At 49.0% G+C, this 18,161-nt stretch overlaps 1 protein-coding gene across 1 annotated transcript in view; it reads right to left on the bottom strand.

Moving 5' to 3' along the window:
* Positions 1-2,128: 2,128 nt before the first annotated feature.
* The window catches only part of STRA8 (stimulated by retinoic acid 8), a 29,808-nt gene continuing 13,775 nt past the window's right edge, over positions 2,129-18,161 (bottom strand). The window contains exons 3-9 of the mRNA XM_017887700.1: positions 17,928-18,003; positions 17,373-17,457; positions 15,325-15,351; positions 13,953-14,238; positions 8,754-8,827; positions 5,409-5,520; positions 2,129-2,216 (exon numbers count right to left, since the gene is read on the bottom strand). Of these exons, the coding sequence (XP_017743189.1) occupies positions 2,142-2,216; positions 5,409-5,520; positions 8,754-8,827; positions 13,953-14,238; positions 15,325-15,351; positions 17,373-17,457; positions 17,928-18,003 (735 nt within the window). The 3' untranslated portion in view covers positions 2,129-2,141. The remainder of the gene's footprint in view (positions 2,217-5,408; positions 5,521-8,753; positions 8,828-13,952; positions 14,239-15,324; positions 15,352-17,372; positions 17,458-17,927; positions 18,004-18,161) is intronic.

Here is an 18,161-nt window from a genome sequence, read left to right as displayed (position 1 = left end):
CTAATCAGGCACTTCTTTAGGGGGTGTTGTGAAGGCATTTTATAGATGTGGCTTAACATCAACAACCAGTTCACTTTAAATTAAGAAGACTGCCCTTGGTGATGTGATTGGGACTCACCATCAATTAGCTGAAGGTCGTGAGAACAGAGCTGAGGTTTCTGGGAGGAGAAATTGTTTCAAGACTGCAGTGCCAACCCCAGCCTCAGTTTCCAGCCTTCTTGGAAGCAGATGTATAGTCCCCACAAACAGATAAACCAATTTCTTAAAATAAACCTCGGTGTCTCTATATCCTATTGGTGCTGTTTTTCTGCAGAACTCTGACTGCTACAGTACTGACTGATAGATGTAGGAAGATACCTTCCTGATACAGTCCTTGGTAGGGAGGAAGGGAGATTGAGAACCACATTAAGGTAGTTTTATGCAATAAATCCATCCCAGGCTATGTCAATACCCAAGGCTGCAGGAGAGAAGCAGAGGGCTGTTGGGCTCACAACCCAGCACACGGTTTTGGGGGGAAGGGACACCTCCACATCCTGCTGAGGTCCTCTCTGACTAGGGGCTTCTGGCAGGTATGAATCAAGGAATGAAGTTGCAGCCTTGGACTAAATAGGATCAGGGTGGAGCTTGGTACAAAGAGGGAGGGGTTGGCTAGCACTGGCACACATTGCTTGAGGACCTACTATGTGCAGGCCCCTCTGTAAAGCTGCATTTCTTCTTTCCCACACAGCTGGCTTGGTGAGCCACTGGGGGTGGCCAGCCCCGGCTCCTGCAATCCTCTCTTTCCAGCAGGATTTCAGGCTGCCCCTGAGCACAAAGGCCCTTCCTGCCCAACTCCTGGAGAGCCTCCATCTGCCCACTCAGTGCGGTGATTTGTAAGTTGTAAAGGGCTGGCGAAGCTCCTATGCCTGCGCACCCCCGGGGGAGGTCTTTGAGTGTGGGCTCATGCATCTCAGGACCGCTTTGGAGTCACACAGGACTGGGTCTGGGTCCTAAGTCTTAGTCTGCTTTTCAGGCTCTTGCTAGAAGATAACACAGTCCAAGCCTTTGGGAGGGTTTCAATGGAGGGGAGGGGCTGTTATGATGCCTTGAAAACTGTGAAGAGCCATGCAAGCCCATTCTCCCGGCACACCCTGAATTAGTCTGGATTCTCCAGAGGAATAGAACCAAAAGATGTGTATGTATGTAGATACAGAGAAAGAGAGAGGTGAAATAGTTATTTTAAGAAAGGGGCCCATGCAGTTGTGGAGGTGCAAGTCTAAAATCTGCAAGGCGAGCCAGCAGGCTGGGAAGAGCTGCAGTTCAAGTCCAAAGTCGGACTGCTGGCAGGATTCCCTTTTTTTCCCGGGATGTCAGTCTCTTTTGATTCGGGCCTTCAACCAATAGGAAGCATTCTGAGGATCATCTGCTTTACTGGAAGTCTCCTGACTTAAATGTTAATTTCATTAACAATACCTTCACAGAAACATCTAAAATAACGTTTGACCAAATTCCTGGGTACCACAGACTAGCTAGGTTGACACATAAAATTCACCCTCACCCCCAGCGTCCAAGACCAGGGAAATGTATGTATCCTTTGCCCAGAAGCCTCACCAGAAAGCCCTCAGAACCCCAGGACCTCACTGTAGCTCCTGTTCAGCTGACTTTATTACCAGTAGCAGCAGATGAATCTGGTTCCACCCAGCTGTCCTGTAGCACAGGGTTGAGGTCAGCACTTCCCCTGGCTCTCAGAGTGTGCAGGATGAGCAGATGGGCTCTGGAACGCTGTAGAACACATCAGGGCAATGCCCTGTGCCCAGGACATGCTGAAAGTACCTGGGGTTATGTCACCTCCAAGGACAGATCCTGCCTGTCCTCCTTGAAAGGCCCGTGGCCTGGGCCCCAGCTGTACTTTGTACCTCCTTAATAGGAGCACAATAGCAGCAGGCCAGCCCTTTGTGCCAAATAGCCCTAAAAGACCAACATGAGGCGATGCTTCTCTTATACTTTATAATAATCAGAAACTAAAATCATCAAAATTCTTCTGGAACAACGCACTCCAAAGAGTCCTGGAGGCCAAGGCAGGTGCAACCTTAGCTGCCAGCATTCAACTTTGGGAACTGCCCACCTCATTGAGTTCCTCCCCTCCCAGCCCCTCTTCTGCATTACAGATCTTCATCATCAAAGGTCTCTGTGCACTGCAACATGATCATCTCTTCGTCAACAGGAAAGGATTCTTCCTGCAAGACACATAGTGGAAGAGGTTCACTTTTTATCTGTGGGTCTCAGGCCCCAGGCAGATAGGAAGGCTCCTGCATCTCTGGTGTGCCCAGTCCCCAGACTCTATCCTATGTCTCTTCAGCTGCATTTTCACCTCCAGCTTGGGCCAGGAAGCAAGGGCTCTAAGGGGGAAGGTCCCATTTCAATTTCACTCAACTCAGCACTCTATGACCTCCAGAAAGGACAGAGCAGAACTGGCTTCTTTTTTATCCTGGGGATTTCCAGGGTCCCACAAGAGAGACAGAGGACCTCATAAGGCTTTATCCAAATGCTCACCAATAGAAGATGGTACACTGTACCACAGTTCTCCCACCAATGGAACACCATGCAGCTCATTTCCAACAATAATGAGATAGTGCTCTATCTGTGGGATACGCTATTTACAAAGGGCAAAGTGCAAAGCAATGTGTAGCGTAGGCTACTACTATTTGTGTTTGAAAGAATATATAATATCTGTAGAATATCTTTGGATGAGTGTACAAGAAACTGGTCACTGCAGTTGCCTCTAGGGGAGGGTATGGGGTAGGAAGCAAGGAAGAGAGAGAGAGAGACTAAGTAAGTGTCCATTGTATACCTTTTGGTAACTTGTAAATTTTATGCCATGTACATGAGTTACCTATTAGGATTTTTTTTTTTTTTTTTTTAAGCAGCAGTACTGTGGCTGGTCATGGTGGCTCAATCCCTGTAATCCCAGCACTTTGGGAGGCCATGGCAGGCAGATCACCTGAGGTTAAGAGTTTGAGACCAGCCTGGCCAACGTGGCGAAACCCTGTCTCTGCTAAAAATACAAAATAATTAGCTGGGCGTGGTGGTGTGCACCTGTAATCCCAGCTACTCGGGAGGCCATGGCACAAGAATCTCTTGAACCTGGGAGGCAGAGGTTGCAGTGAGCCAAGATCACACCATGATTGCATGCCAGCCTGAGTAAAAAAAAGCAGCAGCAGTGTTTGCTTAGCAAGGGTTTCTCAGTCCCTAAAGGGACACTGTAAACAGTGATCCCAGCCAACCCCTCAGGACTCTCCATGACTTCTTCCCCTAAAAATACGTTCCTGAGGTTTTGCTCCTTCTGTCTCTCTCCAACCCAGCAGAAAATGACGCCTGTAACTTGTCGGCCCTGCAGTTCGGGGTTGATCCCCATGGACCCAGGTGGCATCTCTGACTCCAGTCAACCATCTAATGAATGTGGGACCTGGTCCCAAGGGTGACATTCTGATAGTGGGGACAACCTCCACAAACTGAGCCTCTCCTGCCCTGGAGAAGCAGTTCCCATTCACCGTGCTCTCCTGATAGGGGCAGGGAAATAGGGATCCACAGTGTCAGGGAGGTGGGACCACAGTCTCCAGGCAAATCATGTGGGCCCCTTGTTCAGTGGGAAGACAATGGCAGAGGTTGAGAGGAGAATGAAACTTTTCTGTTTACACCAGAGTCTATCAAAGCCTGAGTCCTCCTGCCCCAGAGCCACTTGGACAGCTCATTCAAAATGCAGATTTCTGGGCCCTGCTCTTGCAACACCGAGGCATCGGGAATCTAGGAGTGCTGAAGTTTGGCATCTTTGCTTTGTTTTGTTGTTGTTGTTGTTTTGAGAGAGTCTCACTCTGTTGCCCAGGCTGGAGTACAGTGGCGTGATCTCAGCTCACTGTAACCTCTGCCTTGTAGGCTAAACGATCCTCCAAACTCAGCCTCCTGAGTAGCTGGGACTACAGGCGTGCACCACCACACCAAGCTAATTTTTGTATTTTTTGTAGTGATGAGGTTTCGTCACATTGTCCAGACTGGCCTTGAAATCCTGAGCTCAAGTGATCTGCCCACCTCAGCCTCCCAAAGTGCTGGGATTCCAGGTGTGAGCCACCGCGCCCGTCCACGCCTTTGCTTTGCATGGACGCTAGAATCCCTGCTTGTCATCTTTTCTGCCACATGTGGAGAAGGAGGGAGAGCAAAGATGGTCTTTTTGTCTATTCTCAGTCTTGATAAAATGGGCTGATTTAACGGTATCTGAGAGAGAAAGGGGACAACTGGTCCAGGGGACAGTCACCCAAGGATTGGTGGGAAGGGGAGAGCAGACTGCAGGCGAGGGCTCCATGTGAGGATTTGCCGTGGTCCCAGCAGAGGGAAATGAAGACTGAGTTGGAAAAGGACAAGTTATACCTTAGCCTATTGAACAGGTGTCCTGACTATTTTTAAACAAACATTTGCTATTATTATAACTTACCTTTTAAATAAGCAGTTGTATTATTGCTAAATTGGTGAAGAAAAATCCATGGCTATGAATCTGAAAGGACCTGTCCCCTTGGTGGCTCAGGCATAATCCCCCTTCCCTGACAAAAGTTTCCAGGAATGGCCCTCCTAATCAAGAGTCCCGCTACTCATAGCACTAAGTGGAACAATTTGGAAGCAGACATTACTATCCTTCAAAAGCTGGCAGCAAATATTACTGAAGATGATGAAAATTGTAGAAGGTGATGCAATAGCTCAGTGTTTTGGGAAGGTGTCAAGGGTTCACACAACATTTGTGAATGCCTGTTGAGAGTCAGGCCCCTGGGATAGGGTTCCTGCTTCAAAGGGCTCCAGTCCAGGTCTGCCTTAGAGCAGTTGTTCCCAACCTCTATGGAACCAGGGACCAGTTTCATGGAAGACAATTCTTCCACAGACCTGGGAGGCAAGGGTAGTTTCAGGATGGAACCGTTCCACCTCATATCATCAAGCATTAGTTAGATTCTCATAAGGAGAGAGCAACCTAGACCCCTTGCATGGGCAGTTCATAATAGGGTCTGCGCTCCTATGAGAATCTAATGCCACCGCTGATCTGACAGGAGGCAGAGCTCAGGTGGTCAGGCTTACCCTCTGCTCTGCATCTCTGTTCCTAGCAGGCCATGGATCTGTACTGGTCTGTGGTCTAGGGATTTGGGACCCCTGCCTTAGAGGACACCTCTCTGTCTTTCCTGTTTCCCTGGCTATCTTCCATTCATTCTACAGGATGCATCAGGCTGAAGGTGACCATCATGGAGCAAGCTAGAGAGAATGAAAGAGTGTCCCTGCCCAGTGGCCCTTTATAGTATGATTGGGGTGAGGTCTGGTGAGGGCTGCCCTTCAGAGCCCTTTTTGCTATTTAAGTGAGGTGGGCGGAGGTACCACGGCCCTCTACTCTGTCTTACCTGCTTTACTTGAGTGTTTGCACAGCTGAGGCCTTTAAAAAAGTCGATGATCTGCATATAGAGCTGAAACTTCTCCTCTGGGTTTTCTGGGTTGCAGCTGGCAAGCATTGAACTGACAATAGAAAGGAAGAAGAGGCAACAAATATTCAGGATTCGGATCTTTCAACTCTGCTCCCCGCCCCCCTGAAAGATTTGGGTTACAGTGTGAACCAAGCACTTGTAAGTCCTCAGACAGCCCAGACCTCTCCTTGAAAGGTCTGTGTTACCTCTGCTCACATATCATGTCTGGAATCCCCTGGAAAATCGAGACTGTGGCGAGACTGACTCCTGTGCCCTAACTTAGTGTTCTGAGCTGTGGCTGCTGGAACAAGGGAACAAGAGTTCCTCTATCCCCCAGTCAATCTTCTGCAGAATGCCCCCACGGTTCTGGTTCCACCGTGGCTGCTGAGGCAGCTCCCGAGCACGCTGCACGCCTTGAGTTCAGTTCGCTGAGTTGCCACTGCTCAGCAGGTCTAACGTGGAACTCAAGCCCTGGTGCAGAAACGAGTCCTGTTGTGCAGGTTCTTTTCCTCCTGCCTGTCTGGGACAAGGGGAGAAGCCCTGTGTGACTCAAGCTTATGTCACCATAAACAGCACAATTTGGAAGCAGACATTAAAATCCTTCAAAAGCTAACGGCAACTGTTATTGCGGGGCCTCAGAAGATGATGAGATAGCTCAGCCTTTAGGAAAGGTGGCAGGGGCTCATGCAACATTTAGGAATGCCCGCTAAGAGCCAGGCCCTGCAATGTGGACCCTGCTTCAAAGGGCTCCTTAGAGCACAGAGGCTGTGTGTCTGCAGGACAGCTGGCACTCACTCATTGTGAGTCAGTAGGCAGCCCTCACTTCCTCCCAGGATGAGGCTCCACAGTCAGCTGAGGAACCCTCTGGCAGCAACCCCTGACTTTTCTAGGGAAAGTGGAATATTTTTAATAGATTGTTTTTCTGTTCCATCAGCAGTGCAGGGAGTTCTGAATATTGCTTGGCAAGGACAGGCTGGCAGCTTCTTGATGGCTGTCTTTGCAGCCCAAGCTCAGCACAGAAACAGGAATGTCTCTTCCAGCCAATTGCAGCGAAATGAAACTCAACTCACAGCTGAGAAGTGCTTGAGTCACTCTGTAAGGTCGATTTGGAGAGGACGAAGCCCTCCTCTGACAACCCCACTTCTCCCCAAGTCCATCTAGGCCTGGATGGGACAGGGAGAATGGAGGGAAAATGCTGATGTGTGGCCTGCCCGAAGCTCTGCCGAAAGGCCAGCTGGGTTACAGGGGACAGCTGTGACCCCAAGGCCTCACAGGCACCCATAGGCCAGGCTCCCCTTGAGAGGACAATGGAGATATTCATTGGGATCACAAGGATATGTCACTCTCACTCCCAAAGCAGAAAAATGAAGCATCCAGGATTCTTTTTAGCCATGACAGCAGCACAGGTATCTGAAGAACCTGTGCCTTCAGGCCCTAAGACCACAGGTTTTTCAAGCAAAGCAGCGAGGGAATTTCAGTCCTAAATGATTTCTCGCTCAGAAAACACTCCTTCGGGACATGGTTAGTCGAGCTGCTTCTTGTTTTAAAATCTTTTCACATCCTATTTTGTGTCTTCCCACTTCATGGGGTCAGCTATCCTTTTCTCCTCTCCTTCCATATCCATTTCCATCAGCACCATGGAAAGCAGCAACCCGCTTTTGCAGAACTCAGACAGTCCCCTAAACTCAGGGCCCAGGCCTGTTTGCATGTCGGCCCTTATTCTCTGTGCCCCAGAGCCCCCTCCCACCTTCTCCTTCCAGGTCAGCTGGGAGAACTTGCCCACAAGCTGCCCTGGGTGCTACAGACTGATTGTTCTTCCAAAATTCATATGCTGAAGCCTAACCCCCAAGGTGACGGTGTTAGGAGGTGGGGGACTCTGGGAGATCATAGATTAGGGCATGAAGGTGGGCCCCTCATGATGGGATTAGTGCCCTTATAAAACAGGCCCCAGAGCCAGGCATTGTGGCTCACACCTGTAATCCTAGCACTTTGGGAGCTGAGGTGGGTGGATCATCTGAAGTCAGGGGTTCGAGACCAGCCTGGTCAACACGGCAAAACCCCGTCTCTCCTAAAAATACAAAAATTAGCCAAGCATAGTGGCATGCACCTGTAATCCCAGCTGCTGGGGAGGCTGAGGCAGGAGAATCACTTAAACCTGGGAGGTGGAGGTTGCAGTGAGCCAAGATCACACCACTGCACTCCAACCTAGGTGACAGAGTAAGACTCTGTCTTAAAAAAATAATAATAATAAAAAGAAATAGGTTCTAGAGAGATTTCTTGCCCCTTCACCATGTGAAGTTTTATCCGGAAGGTGCCCTCTGTGAAAAAACGAGGCTCTGACTCTGCTAACACCTTGATCATAGACTCCCCAGCCTCCAGAACCGTGAGAAATACATTTCTTTTGTTTATAAGCCATCCAGTCTATGGCATTTAGTATATAATGGACTTAAGGCAGGGATATAGCAGCCCTCAGCAGAGGTTAGCAGGACTAACACACACTGGGAATAGGGTGCAAAGTGGACAGATGACTTTTCACAACCTACAGCTGATAATCTGGTGTGTCCCAGCCCTGCACCAGGATAGAAGAATTTTCTACTCTAAAGACACCACAGACAATGTCATCCCCAGGTTTATGACACAATCCTAGAACCAGCTCACTTCCAATCACAGAAAAAAAGTGGATCCCCAAGAATGCCCACTGAATTAGGCTCCGGATCTGGTTTGGCTCTGTGTCCCCACCCAAATCTCCTGTCGAATTATAATCCCCACATGTTGAAGGAGGGGCCTGGTGGGGGTGGTGATTGAATCATGAGGGTGGATGTGCCCCTTGCTGTTCTCATGACAGAGGTCTCACAAGATCTGGTTGTTTGAAAAGTGTGTAGCACTTCCCCCTTCACACTCTCTCCTGTTGCCACGTGAGGATTTACAGGTTTCCCCTTTGCCTTCCACCATGATTGTAAGTTTTCTGAGGCCTCCCCAGGCATGCCTCTTTTATAGCCTGTGGAAGTGTGAGTCACTTAAACCTCTTTTTCTTTATAAATTACCCAGTCTCGGGTAGTTCTTTGTAGCAGTGTGAGAATGGACTAATACAACACCCATCTAGGGGCTGCAGAGGAGAGGCTCCTGAACACCCCAGCAGGGGTGTGTGCATGCACACACACACACACCTCTCTCTCTGACTTACCACATTCATGCACATGCAAACTCACACAAACACACCTGCACACACACAATCTCACATCCGCCCACACACGGGCACATGCTATCTCATAGCCTCTTCCTCACCTGGAGCTAGATGTACTTGGAACCTCACTTTTGTCCAGGAAGTTTGCCACATCAAAGGCATCCTCAAAAAGGATCTGAAAGAAAGCACAACACTTCATGTGTGGGAAATAACTTGACAATTTCACGCTTGCTCTGGGCTGCCGGGGAGCGATGAGTGGAAAGGCTCTGTCTTTACACCACATCCCAGAGGGCATGCATGCCAGAGTGGGGGCCCACACCCAGGGACTCTGCTTGGTGTTCTTCCTAGGGGGTGAATGCTAGACTCTAGAGTGCCCGGGACAAACTGCCAAGCCTGGAGGTGGCTGTGAGGAACAGGAAGAAATGGGGATTGTGACTCCTCTTGCCAAAGAAGGTGGGAGCTCAGGTGTGAGATGTAATTACCAGAGCCTCAGTTTACCACTGAGAAAAAGCTCATCAAAACCTCCAAGGTGGACAGATTATTGGAGCCCAGGGTCCTCAGTCTAGCAGTCTCATGCCAGGGCAGCTGAATCCAGAGGGTCAGGAAGGCTCTGGGTTAGGCTGCAGGCAGGCCACCTCTCAGGCCTGCCCCTTGCGTGCTGTGTGACCTGGGACAAGTTACTTCATCTCACAAATCCTCCTCTATAAAATGGGAGTCACATCAATATCTACTCACAGGGCTATTCCAATAATTAAGTAAGATAATGTATGTGAAGTATCTGGTTACATTTGAACATTACCTACTTTATAACAGATATACCTGACACATAATTGAACATTACCTGCTTAATAAGAGACACATATGTTCATTGTGGAAATTTTGGAAAATAGAAACAGATCAAGAAAATAAGAATTACTGAGAAACAATCCCACCCAGATGTTCATTGTTGACACATTGATCTAATTCTCTCCAGTCACTTCCCCCAGGTCTATAATATATATTTCCAATTTGGAATCTTGCTATTTAGACAGTTTTTCATCCTGCTTCCCCTAATGTGTTAGAGAATATTAAATATGTTACAGAAATATGATTTACACTTATTTGACTGTCAGATTTAGCAAATACAAATACGGGATGCCTAGTTACATTTTGAATTTCTGATAAAGAATGAATAATTTTTAGTGTAAGAATGCTCCAAATCATGCATGGGATGTTTTGTATTAAAATTTAAGTGAACCTTTGGGAGGCCAAGATGGGCGGATCACGAGGTCAGGAGATCGAGACCATCCTGGCTAACACGGTGAAACCCCATCTCTACTAAAAAAACTACAAAAAACTAGCCGGGCGAGGTGGCGGCACCTGTAGTCCCAGCTACTTGGGAGGCTGAGGCAGGAGAATGGCGTGAACCCGGGAGGCGGAGCTTGCAGAGAGCTGAGATCTTCCAAAGCACTCCACCCGGGGTGACAAAGCGAGACTCCTCCTCAAAAAAAAAAAAAACAAAAAACAACTAGCCGGGCACGGTGGCGGGCGCCTGTAGTCCCAGCTACTTGGGAGTCTGAGGCAGGAGAATGGCATAAACCCGGGAGGCAGAGCTTGCAGTGAGCCGAAGCCTTGCCCCTTCCCTCCCCCCTGGGCGACAGAGCAAGACTCCGTCTCAAAAAAAAAAAATTAACTGGGCATGCTTTACTTTAACTGGCATCCCCTTTACACTGGCAGGTACTGGCAGGTTCTACCAGGGTCTCTCCTCTCCTCTCCCCTCCCTGCAACACACAGCTCTTTCAAGAGGATTGATGTCTGCCCTTTCTTTCAATTTGCTTCCTGGAACTGAATCCCTTGGGACTCTGGCCCCTCTCTTAGTTTTCCGAACATTTTCTGTAGTCCTTCTACATGATATCTCTGTGGTCATTTCGAAGAAGATCTGGAAAAGGGCCACAGAAAGACCTGTGATCCAGTGTCCATCAGCTCTGAAGCCCATCAGCTCCATGTTGCTCCCTGGCAGGCCTGAAACAGGGACCGAGAACTGAAATTCCTGTCCTTAAGCAATCAGCCCACCAAAGTTGCAGGCCACACATTGTGCTCACCTGTGCAAATCTCCCTCACAAGCCAGCCTGAGAGGGGACCCCACACCAGCCTCCACAGCCTTTCCAGAGTGCCACTACACTCACAGGGCAGCTCCTCTCTGAACTGAAATGGAGCAGTCCAGGGCCTCCGGGGCCCATCTGACCCTGCTGCTGTCCTCTAACACAACAGTTGTGCAGCAGAACCTCTCCAGGTGGACTAGGGGCTGCAGTGGTGTCACTGCACAGCAGGAGTAATTGTGGCTTTGTCCCTGCCTCGGGCATGGGAGTTCTCTGTTCTGCCTACCTTATCGCCCAGCCCTGGCCTGGCCTAAACCTGGGCACAGCAGTGCAGGCAGAGCCCTGCTTCTGGCCACAGCTGAGGGAATCTGCTGCCAGCTTCCCTTAATACCCAAAAAACCTCAGCCCATAGGCCTCCCTGAAAAACCCAGAAAAGCTGTTTCCATGATTTGGAGACATTAGATTCTGATTGTTTTCTCTTTGGATGTGTTGGCATGCTGGCACAGTCAAGTTTGACAGAATGGCTCAGGCATTTGGTAGATACTGTCACGCATCACTTACTGATGGGGATAAGTTCTGAGAAATGTGTCCTTAGGCAACTTTGTCATGTGAACATTTATATATCTCTTTTTTTGAGATGGAGCTTTACTCTTGTCACCCAGGCTGGAGTGCAATGGTGCGATCTCGGCTCACTGCAACCTCCACCTCCCAGGTTCAAGTGATTCTCCTGCCTCAGCCTCCTAAGTAGCTGGGATTACAGGTGCTCGCCACCATGTCCAGCTAATTTTGTATTTTAGTAAAGATGGTGTTTCACCATGTTGGCCAGGCTGGTCTCGAACTCCTGACCTCAGATGATCCACCCACCTCGGCCTCCCAAAGTGCTGGAATTACAGACTAGAGTCACCGCACCCAGCCTATATATATATATATATATTTTTTTATATGGAAAACCAAAAATCCAAGTTCCATTACTGAAGATCGATTATTTCCCCTACTTGATCTGCAACGCCAATATCAAGTGCCGTATATCAGGTTTCCATATGTGCTCCATGATCATCTTATGGGACCACCATTGTCTATGTGGTCTGTTGTTGCCCAAAACATCTTTACGTAGCCCATGACTGTCTTTTCCTTTCATCTTCTTCATGTGAGACTCCAGGGCTTGGCACTTTGGGGGTGTAAACACATCTGTTTGGCTGTCCTTTCATACATGCCTTGGGTACCAGGTCCTAATCATCTGGCTCTCTTGAGCCATCACGGAACAGAACGCATCATGGTGGACCCAACCTCAGAGGAAAACCAGATCAGAAGCCACAGTCTGGTGGACCCATGCTTGGGGGTCGGGGAAAGGACCAAGGCAGTAGCTGGTAGGCCACTGAACATCTGCACCGGCGTTCCCTCCAATAGGATCCACTGCACCAGCCACCAGGGAAGCTTGTTAAAAACGCAGATCCTGAGGCCCCATCTTCAGCGGCTCTGATTCAGTGGGTCTGGGATAGCAGCCTGGCACCTGACTTTTTTTTTTTTTTTTCTTTTTTGAGATAGAGTCTTGCTCTGTTGCCCAGGCTGGAGTGCAGTGACATGATCATAGCTCACTGCAGCCTTGACCTCCTGGGCTCAAAGGATCCTCCTGCCACAGCCTCCTGAGTAGCTAGGACTACAGATGTACACCACCACACCTCTCTACTTTTAAAAATTTTTGGTAGAGACACAGTCTCACTGTGTTGCCCAGGCTGGTCTCAAACTCCTGGGCTCAAGCAATGCTCCCACCTTGCTCGGCCTCCCTAAGTGCTGGGATTACAGGTGTGAGCCACCGCGCCTGGCCAGGCACCTGACGTTTAAAAAAAATTCCACAGGTGATTCAGTTGAGAAGCATCAGGGGAGATAATGGAGGGTTGACCATCAACAGGTGACCAAAGGGCAGAGTGGTGTGAAAAAGTGTGTAATGAGAGAGATAAACAGTCACTGAAGCGGGAGCTGGGTGTTCTGGGCAAGTCACGCTGCTGGCTAGGCCTGCAAACTGGAAGGACAGGAAAGGGGGTGACATCTGTCGGTCTCCAGGTTTGGGCCTGATAGCTGAGGAACTTTCTAAAAAATGGAGGCATTCCAGGGCTGTAACCCCAGGGTCAGAGTCAATCGGAGGCTCTCTGGCCCTAAGACTCCACAGAGAGACATTGGGAAACTAGCATGTCGTCTCCTCAAAGGCGCCCCGACTGAGGAGCATTTGGAAAGTCAGGACAAGGGGGTGGCATGTGTCAGGTGGAAGCCATGGATGCTAAATGTCCACGAAGCACAGGGCATGTGCAGAGTGCGAATCGTCTGCCCCACTAGAGGAGCGAGCGCAGCCTGGGCCGTGTGGTAAAGCAGTGTTCTGAGGCCGTCCTCATTCTGGAAGAGCAGCTGTGGGCCCACTTTTATCTCCATGCTGGGCGACCTCAAATGCTACCTGATGTTCTGCTTTGCAGACTATGGCCACGGCCATTCTGACTAGCGTACTGAACGCTGAGAAATGCATTTACAGTGGCAGTTGTGACCTCCCCTTCGCAAAGCGGTCCCAGTGCTCTTTAGGGTGGGAACTGACAGCCTTTCAAGGGCTGGACTTGATTGGTCCAAGTGTGATCCACTCTGTGGCCAGTCATTGGCTCAGCTGGTTGGCAATTTGGCCAGTTCCGGCCAATGAGAGGGGAGGAGCGTTCTGGAAAACTTCTGCCTTAACCCTTAAGAAAGAGCTTTCATAGGAAATCTTTGTCTTACCTGATGTAAAGTAGGAAGAATGACCGTTCGATTGCTCTAGCTGCCATTCCACAGCCACAGGGGCCGGGAGAGGTGGGGAGGGGAGGGAAAGATAAGAAACCAGGCAGAGCCAAAGGAGGCCAGAATCCACGCGGACATGGTGAACTCCTCTGCCTCCTCGGACCTCCCCGGTGTAAGGAGTGCATTTCTTCATGGTTTAATAATCCAGGCCCTAGCAGCCCAAAGAATCCTAACTGAGACAACCTCCCAAGCGTTGTCTTCTGCCATCCCCAGGGAAAGGCCAGGAAACTAACCGCAGAAAAAGAAATACTGTTCCGTGGCCCCAAGGATAAGAAAATTGGAAACCTACCTTGGGAGCCAGAAGGCAAACTGCACCTCCGACCTGCTAAATGCAAAGCCCTGGTGTCCCCGGGCGAGGGCGAGGGTGGTTGCTGTTCCCCATCCACGCCACCAGGCAGGCCTGCTCACCTCCTCGGGCGTGGAGACCAGCGAGCAGCTGGCCCCCTGGCTCTCCACGCCGCTGTCCTTCACGCTGCCCTCGGCACAGGCCGGCTCTCGGCAAGCCTCCGCCAGGCTCGCAGGGCCGTGGTGCTTCTGCGCCCAGGCCTGCCGGAGGCTGGCCTTCCTCTCCTCCGAGAGGTTCTGCCACAGGTGGGAGATGGCCGCAGAGACGATAGGCAGCGCCGCCTCCTGCGGAGTAATGATCCCGCTGCTGGTGAGAAGGTCCATCGTCTGTTTGTAAAAGTTGAGATACCTGGAATAGAAGCGGTGCCGTCTCGCACCCTTGAAGCTCCATCTCGAAGCGTCTCCCCAGGATTCGGTTCATGGCGTGGGCCCCAGCACGCAGGCCCGGCCATGGCGCCACGGCTCACCAGGGGCTTAGACTTCTCTGACTCTGCACGCCCATGGCCCTTGGAGAGCAGAGCCTTCTTGGGGGCCATGAAGGACATAGACTTGAGTTTTGGGGCCCCTCCCCGAGTTCTCCCAGTCCCTGCCCCGTGAAGCCCTCAGTGTTAGAGAGAAGCAGGTAAGAGGCGTAGCTGCCTCGGCTCTCGTCCTAAGGGAATATTCTTTAAAATTCTGAGCCCATGAATGTGTGGGCATGATAGGACTCCAGCTTTATCCTGCAGCCCGAAAGTCAGGCTCGGCTGCGGAGACAGCCTCCTGCTATTGAGCCAACTCCTCTGGAAGCCAACATGGCTGCTGAGGGGCCTTGAGTCTGTGGAGGAGGCAGTGGCAAGGTACGTCTGAGCCAGCCATTCCTATCTTTCCTACTATAAGACCAGTGCAGACTTGTAGGGGGGTGTGTTTTGGGGGAAAGGGGAGTTAGCCCTCATAATCACCATCAGCTGTGCCCCCCACAAGGCACCCCAGATAAACACCCAGTCTAAGTAAAAACACTGTATGAGTGTATGTGCTATGCGAATGTAGCTTCGAGACTGTTTCTCTAGCCTCTCTGCCAGTCCTGTCCCTGAGCCCCTCCCATATGAAAATCCTGGAGAGTTCGTGATTCAGGGCCCAGTATGAACCATTCACTCCAGCTGGGGTACACAGCTGCAGCATATTCCAGCCAGAACCTCTGTCCCTTTCCCCATGGGAGGGAGCTCCATGGGTGCACAAAGCCACCCCACCCAGCTGTTCACACCGTTCAAATTCCATGAGGTCAGGCGACAAAGTGCCTGGGGAGTATAAGAGCACTTTTTTCTCCTCTTCCTCCTCCTCTTCCTCTTCCTCCTCTTCCTCCTCCTCCTCTTCTTCTTCCTCCTCCTCTTCTTCTTGATCTTCCTCTTCCCCATCTTCCCCCTCCTCAGCATCCTTCCTGACTGCCTCAGTTGGGCACCAAGGGGAGGAACCATTCTGAGAAAAACTGTTTGACAGCAGGCTGGGAAAGAAAACAAACAAGACAACTATAGACTAATGTCCCTCATGAATATGGACAAGACATTCTTAGCAACTTTAGCAAGTATACATGTATATGTATGTGTGTGTAGGTGTCCACATCACGACCAAATGGATTTTCCTAGGAATGCAAGATAACTGGTTCAACATTTGAAAATCAATCAATGCAATTCAGCATATCAACAGACTACAGAAGAAAAACCTCAATAGATGCAGAAAAGGCATCTGACACAATCAACATCCATGAATGATAACAACTCTCAGCAAACTAGAAAAAAAAGGGAGTTTTGTTAACCTGATAAAGGGTATCTCAAAAAAAAAAAAAAACCTACCACTAACATCATGCTTAATGGCAAAAGACAGTTTCGCCTCTCTTTTTTTTTTTTTTTTTTTTCCTTTTTTTTGTGGAAAACGGGGTCTCGCTATATTACCCAGGCAGGTCTCGAACTCCTGGGCTCAAGCTATCCTCCCGCCTCTGCCTCCCTGAGAGCTGGGATTACAGGCCTGAGCCACCGCGCCCGGCTGTTTCGCCTCTCAATCAGGAATAAGGTGAGGCTGTCCACTTTTACTATTTCTATTCAAAATTGTTCCGGAGGTTCTAGCCAGTCCAGTAAGGCAAGCAAAAGAAATTAAAGGAATATAGATTGGAGCAGAAGAAACAAATCTATCTTTATTTGCACACAGTGTGATTATCTGTGTAGAAAAATCTCAAATAATCTACAAACATGTCATTAGAACCAAGAAGGGAATTGAGCAAGGTTGCAGAAGATAATGTCAGAATATAAAAATCAATAATATTGTTACATAGTAGCAATGAATAATTGGAAATTGAAATTTTAAAAAGCATCATTTACAATAGCATGAAAAAATGACATACTTAGGTTTAAACCAAAAGCTCAATCCATTAAAAAAAGGATAAATTGGACTCATCAAAATCTGCAAATTCTGCTCTTCAAAAGACACCTTGAAGAGAACGAAATAGTAGGATACAATTTAGAAAAGTCATGACCCGCACCCAGGATCTCTTTATACTTATAGGAATAATCCCCAAGGTACCATGTTGAGTTAAAAAAGCAAGCTCGGCTGGGCACGGTGGCTCACGCCTCCCAACACTTTGGGAGGCTGAGGCGGGTAGACACCTTCAGGTCAGGAGTTTGAGACCAGCTTGGCCAACGTGGTGAAACCCTGTCTCTACTAAAAATACAAAAACCAGCCAGGTGTGGTGGCGGGTGCCTGTAATCCCAGCTACTCAGGAGCCTGAGGCAGGAGAATCTCATGAACCTGGGAGGCAGAGATGGCAGTGAACTGAGATCATGCCACTGCAGTCCAGCCTGGCTGATAGAGTGAGACTCCATCTCAAAAAACAAAACAAAACAAAAACAAAAACAGAAAACAACCATGAGATTATAAAAGTACATTTCTCAGATCAGTTTCTCCTTCAAATTATGAATGTGACATATTAATAATGTTCCCCTTTCAGCATTTGTGACACCTTTTCTTAGGTTCTCAGGAGGCCTGGAATATAGACTGAGATTTGCATTTTCCTGATTGTCATATGTAGCCTCCAAGAAAGCCATTAGTTGTGGCTTTAAAAAATACATATAGAAAAAGCTACAATATAATATAAACACTATGGTCTAATTTCTCTAAAGAATAATGTGCAACTTTTTAAAAAACTTGATGGATTTTCTTGAAAATTAATATTGATTTTCTTTGAGTTCTGAAGTAATATATATTTTTGGGCTTTTGTGTATTTTCTGCATCTTCTATGATAAGCATGGATCATTTTTGTAATTGGGAAAGAATTGAATGCATATTACTAGAATAAAAGAGAAAGGAATGGTCTCCAGCATATGGCTGTTTTGAATGGTGAGCAGTAGCCCTGATAGTTCCGCAGGCCGGAGGGGAAAGGTGAGTTGCTACCAGACAGTACTGATGGCTGTGAGGACACAGCAGGTCCCCAGGTTCCTGGGGTTTGCGGTATCTTACCTGTCATTTTCAGAATACATGCTGGCATATTCTTTCTTGACCTCCTCTAAGCTGCTTGCATGCCCATCCTCCAGGTTGAAGGATGCTATTGGGGAGTTGAAGGCCAGGAACACAAAGAGAAAAGTCAGGCCTCTGTTGGAGTCTGTCCCACCCTTCTGGCCCAGGTGGGCCATGGGTGGGACCCCGAACCCTCCAGGGTCAGCATTAGGGAGATGAGAGCCCAGTTTCTCCTTCTAGGTGTGAGGGGAGAGCCTTAGACAAGCAACAGCCCACTTTTCCTCTGGCCTCTGAAGATGAGATCAGGTGCCTTCAGCAGCACTCCAGTAGGGAACTCATCAAAGTCTCATGTCCTGGTGACTCTGGCCGGTCTTGCTGGACTGCAGACTCACTAAGGACAGGGACCCTCAACATTGGCCCAAGCACAGTTCCTGGCACACAGTAGGCCCTCAATAAACATTCGTTGATTCATTGTAACCCAACTGCTGTTTTCAATAGAAAAACGGAACCAGTTTTCTCCAGGGAGGGAGATGGGGTTGGCAAGTAGGGATCCATTACCTTTCAGCTTCAACAAATTATCCAGGGTTTGCTCCAGTTCCGGAATATGACTCTTTGCCTTATTCAGAACCTGCCACTGAGGATAGACAGACAATGCTGAAAGCCAGCCTCTCACTGCAGAGACTGGTTTTGTGGACCAAGGAATCCCTTCCCAGGACTGAGGGCACGCTCCCTCAGATGCAAAGTCACATCCCTTAACTTCATCAGTGAAAAGAATAGAAAGTTTGTTCTGAT

Source organism: Rhinopithecus bieti, unplaced genomic scaffold, assembly GCF_001698545.2.
Source record: "Rhinopithecus bieti isolate Rb0 unplaced genomic scaffold, ASM169854v2 scaffold_17275, whole genome shotgun sequence".
NCBI lineage: Eukaryota > Metazoa > Chordata > Mammalia > Primates > Cercopithecidae > Rhinopithecus > Rhinopithecus bieti.
This window is presented reverse-complemented; position numbering and strand designations above follow the sequence as displayed.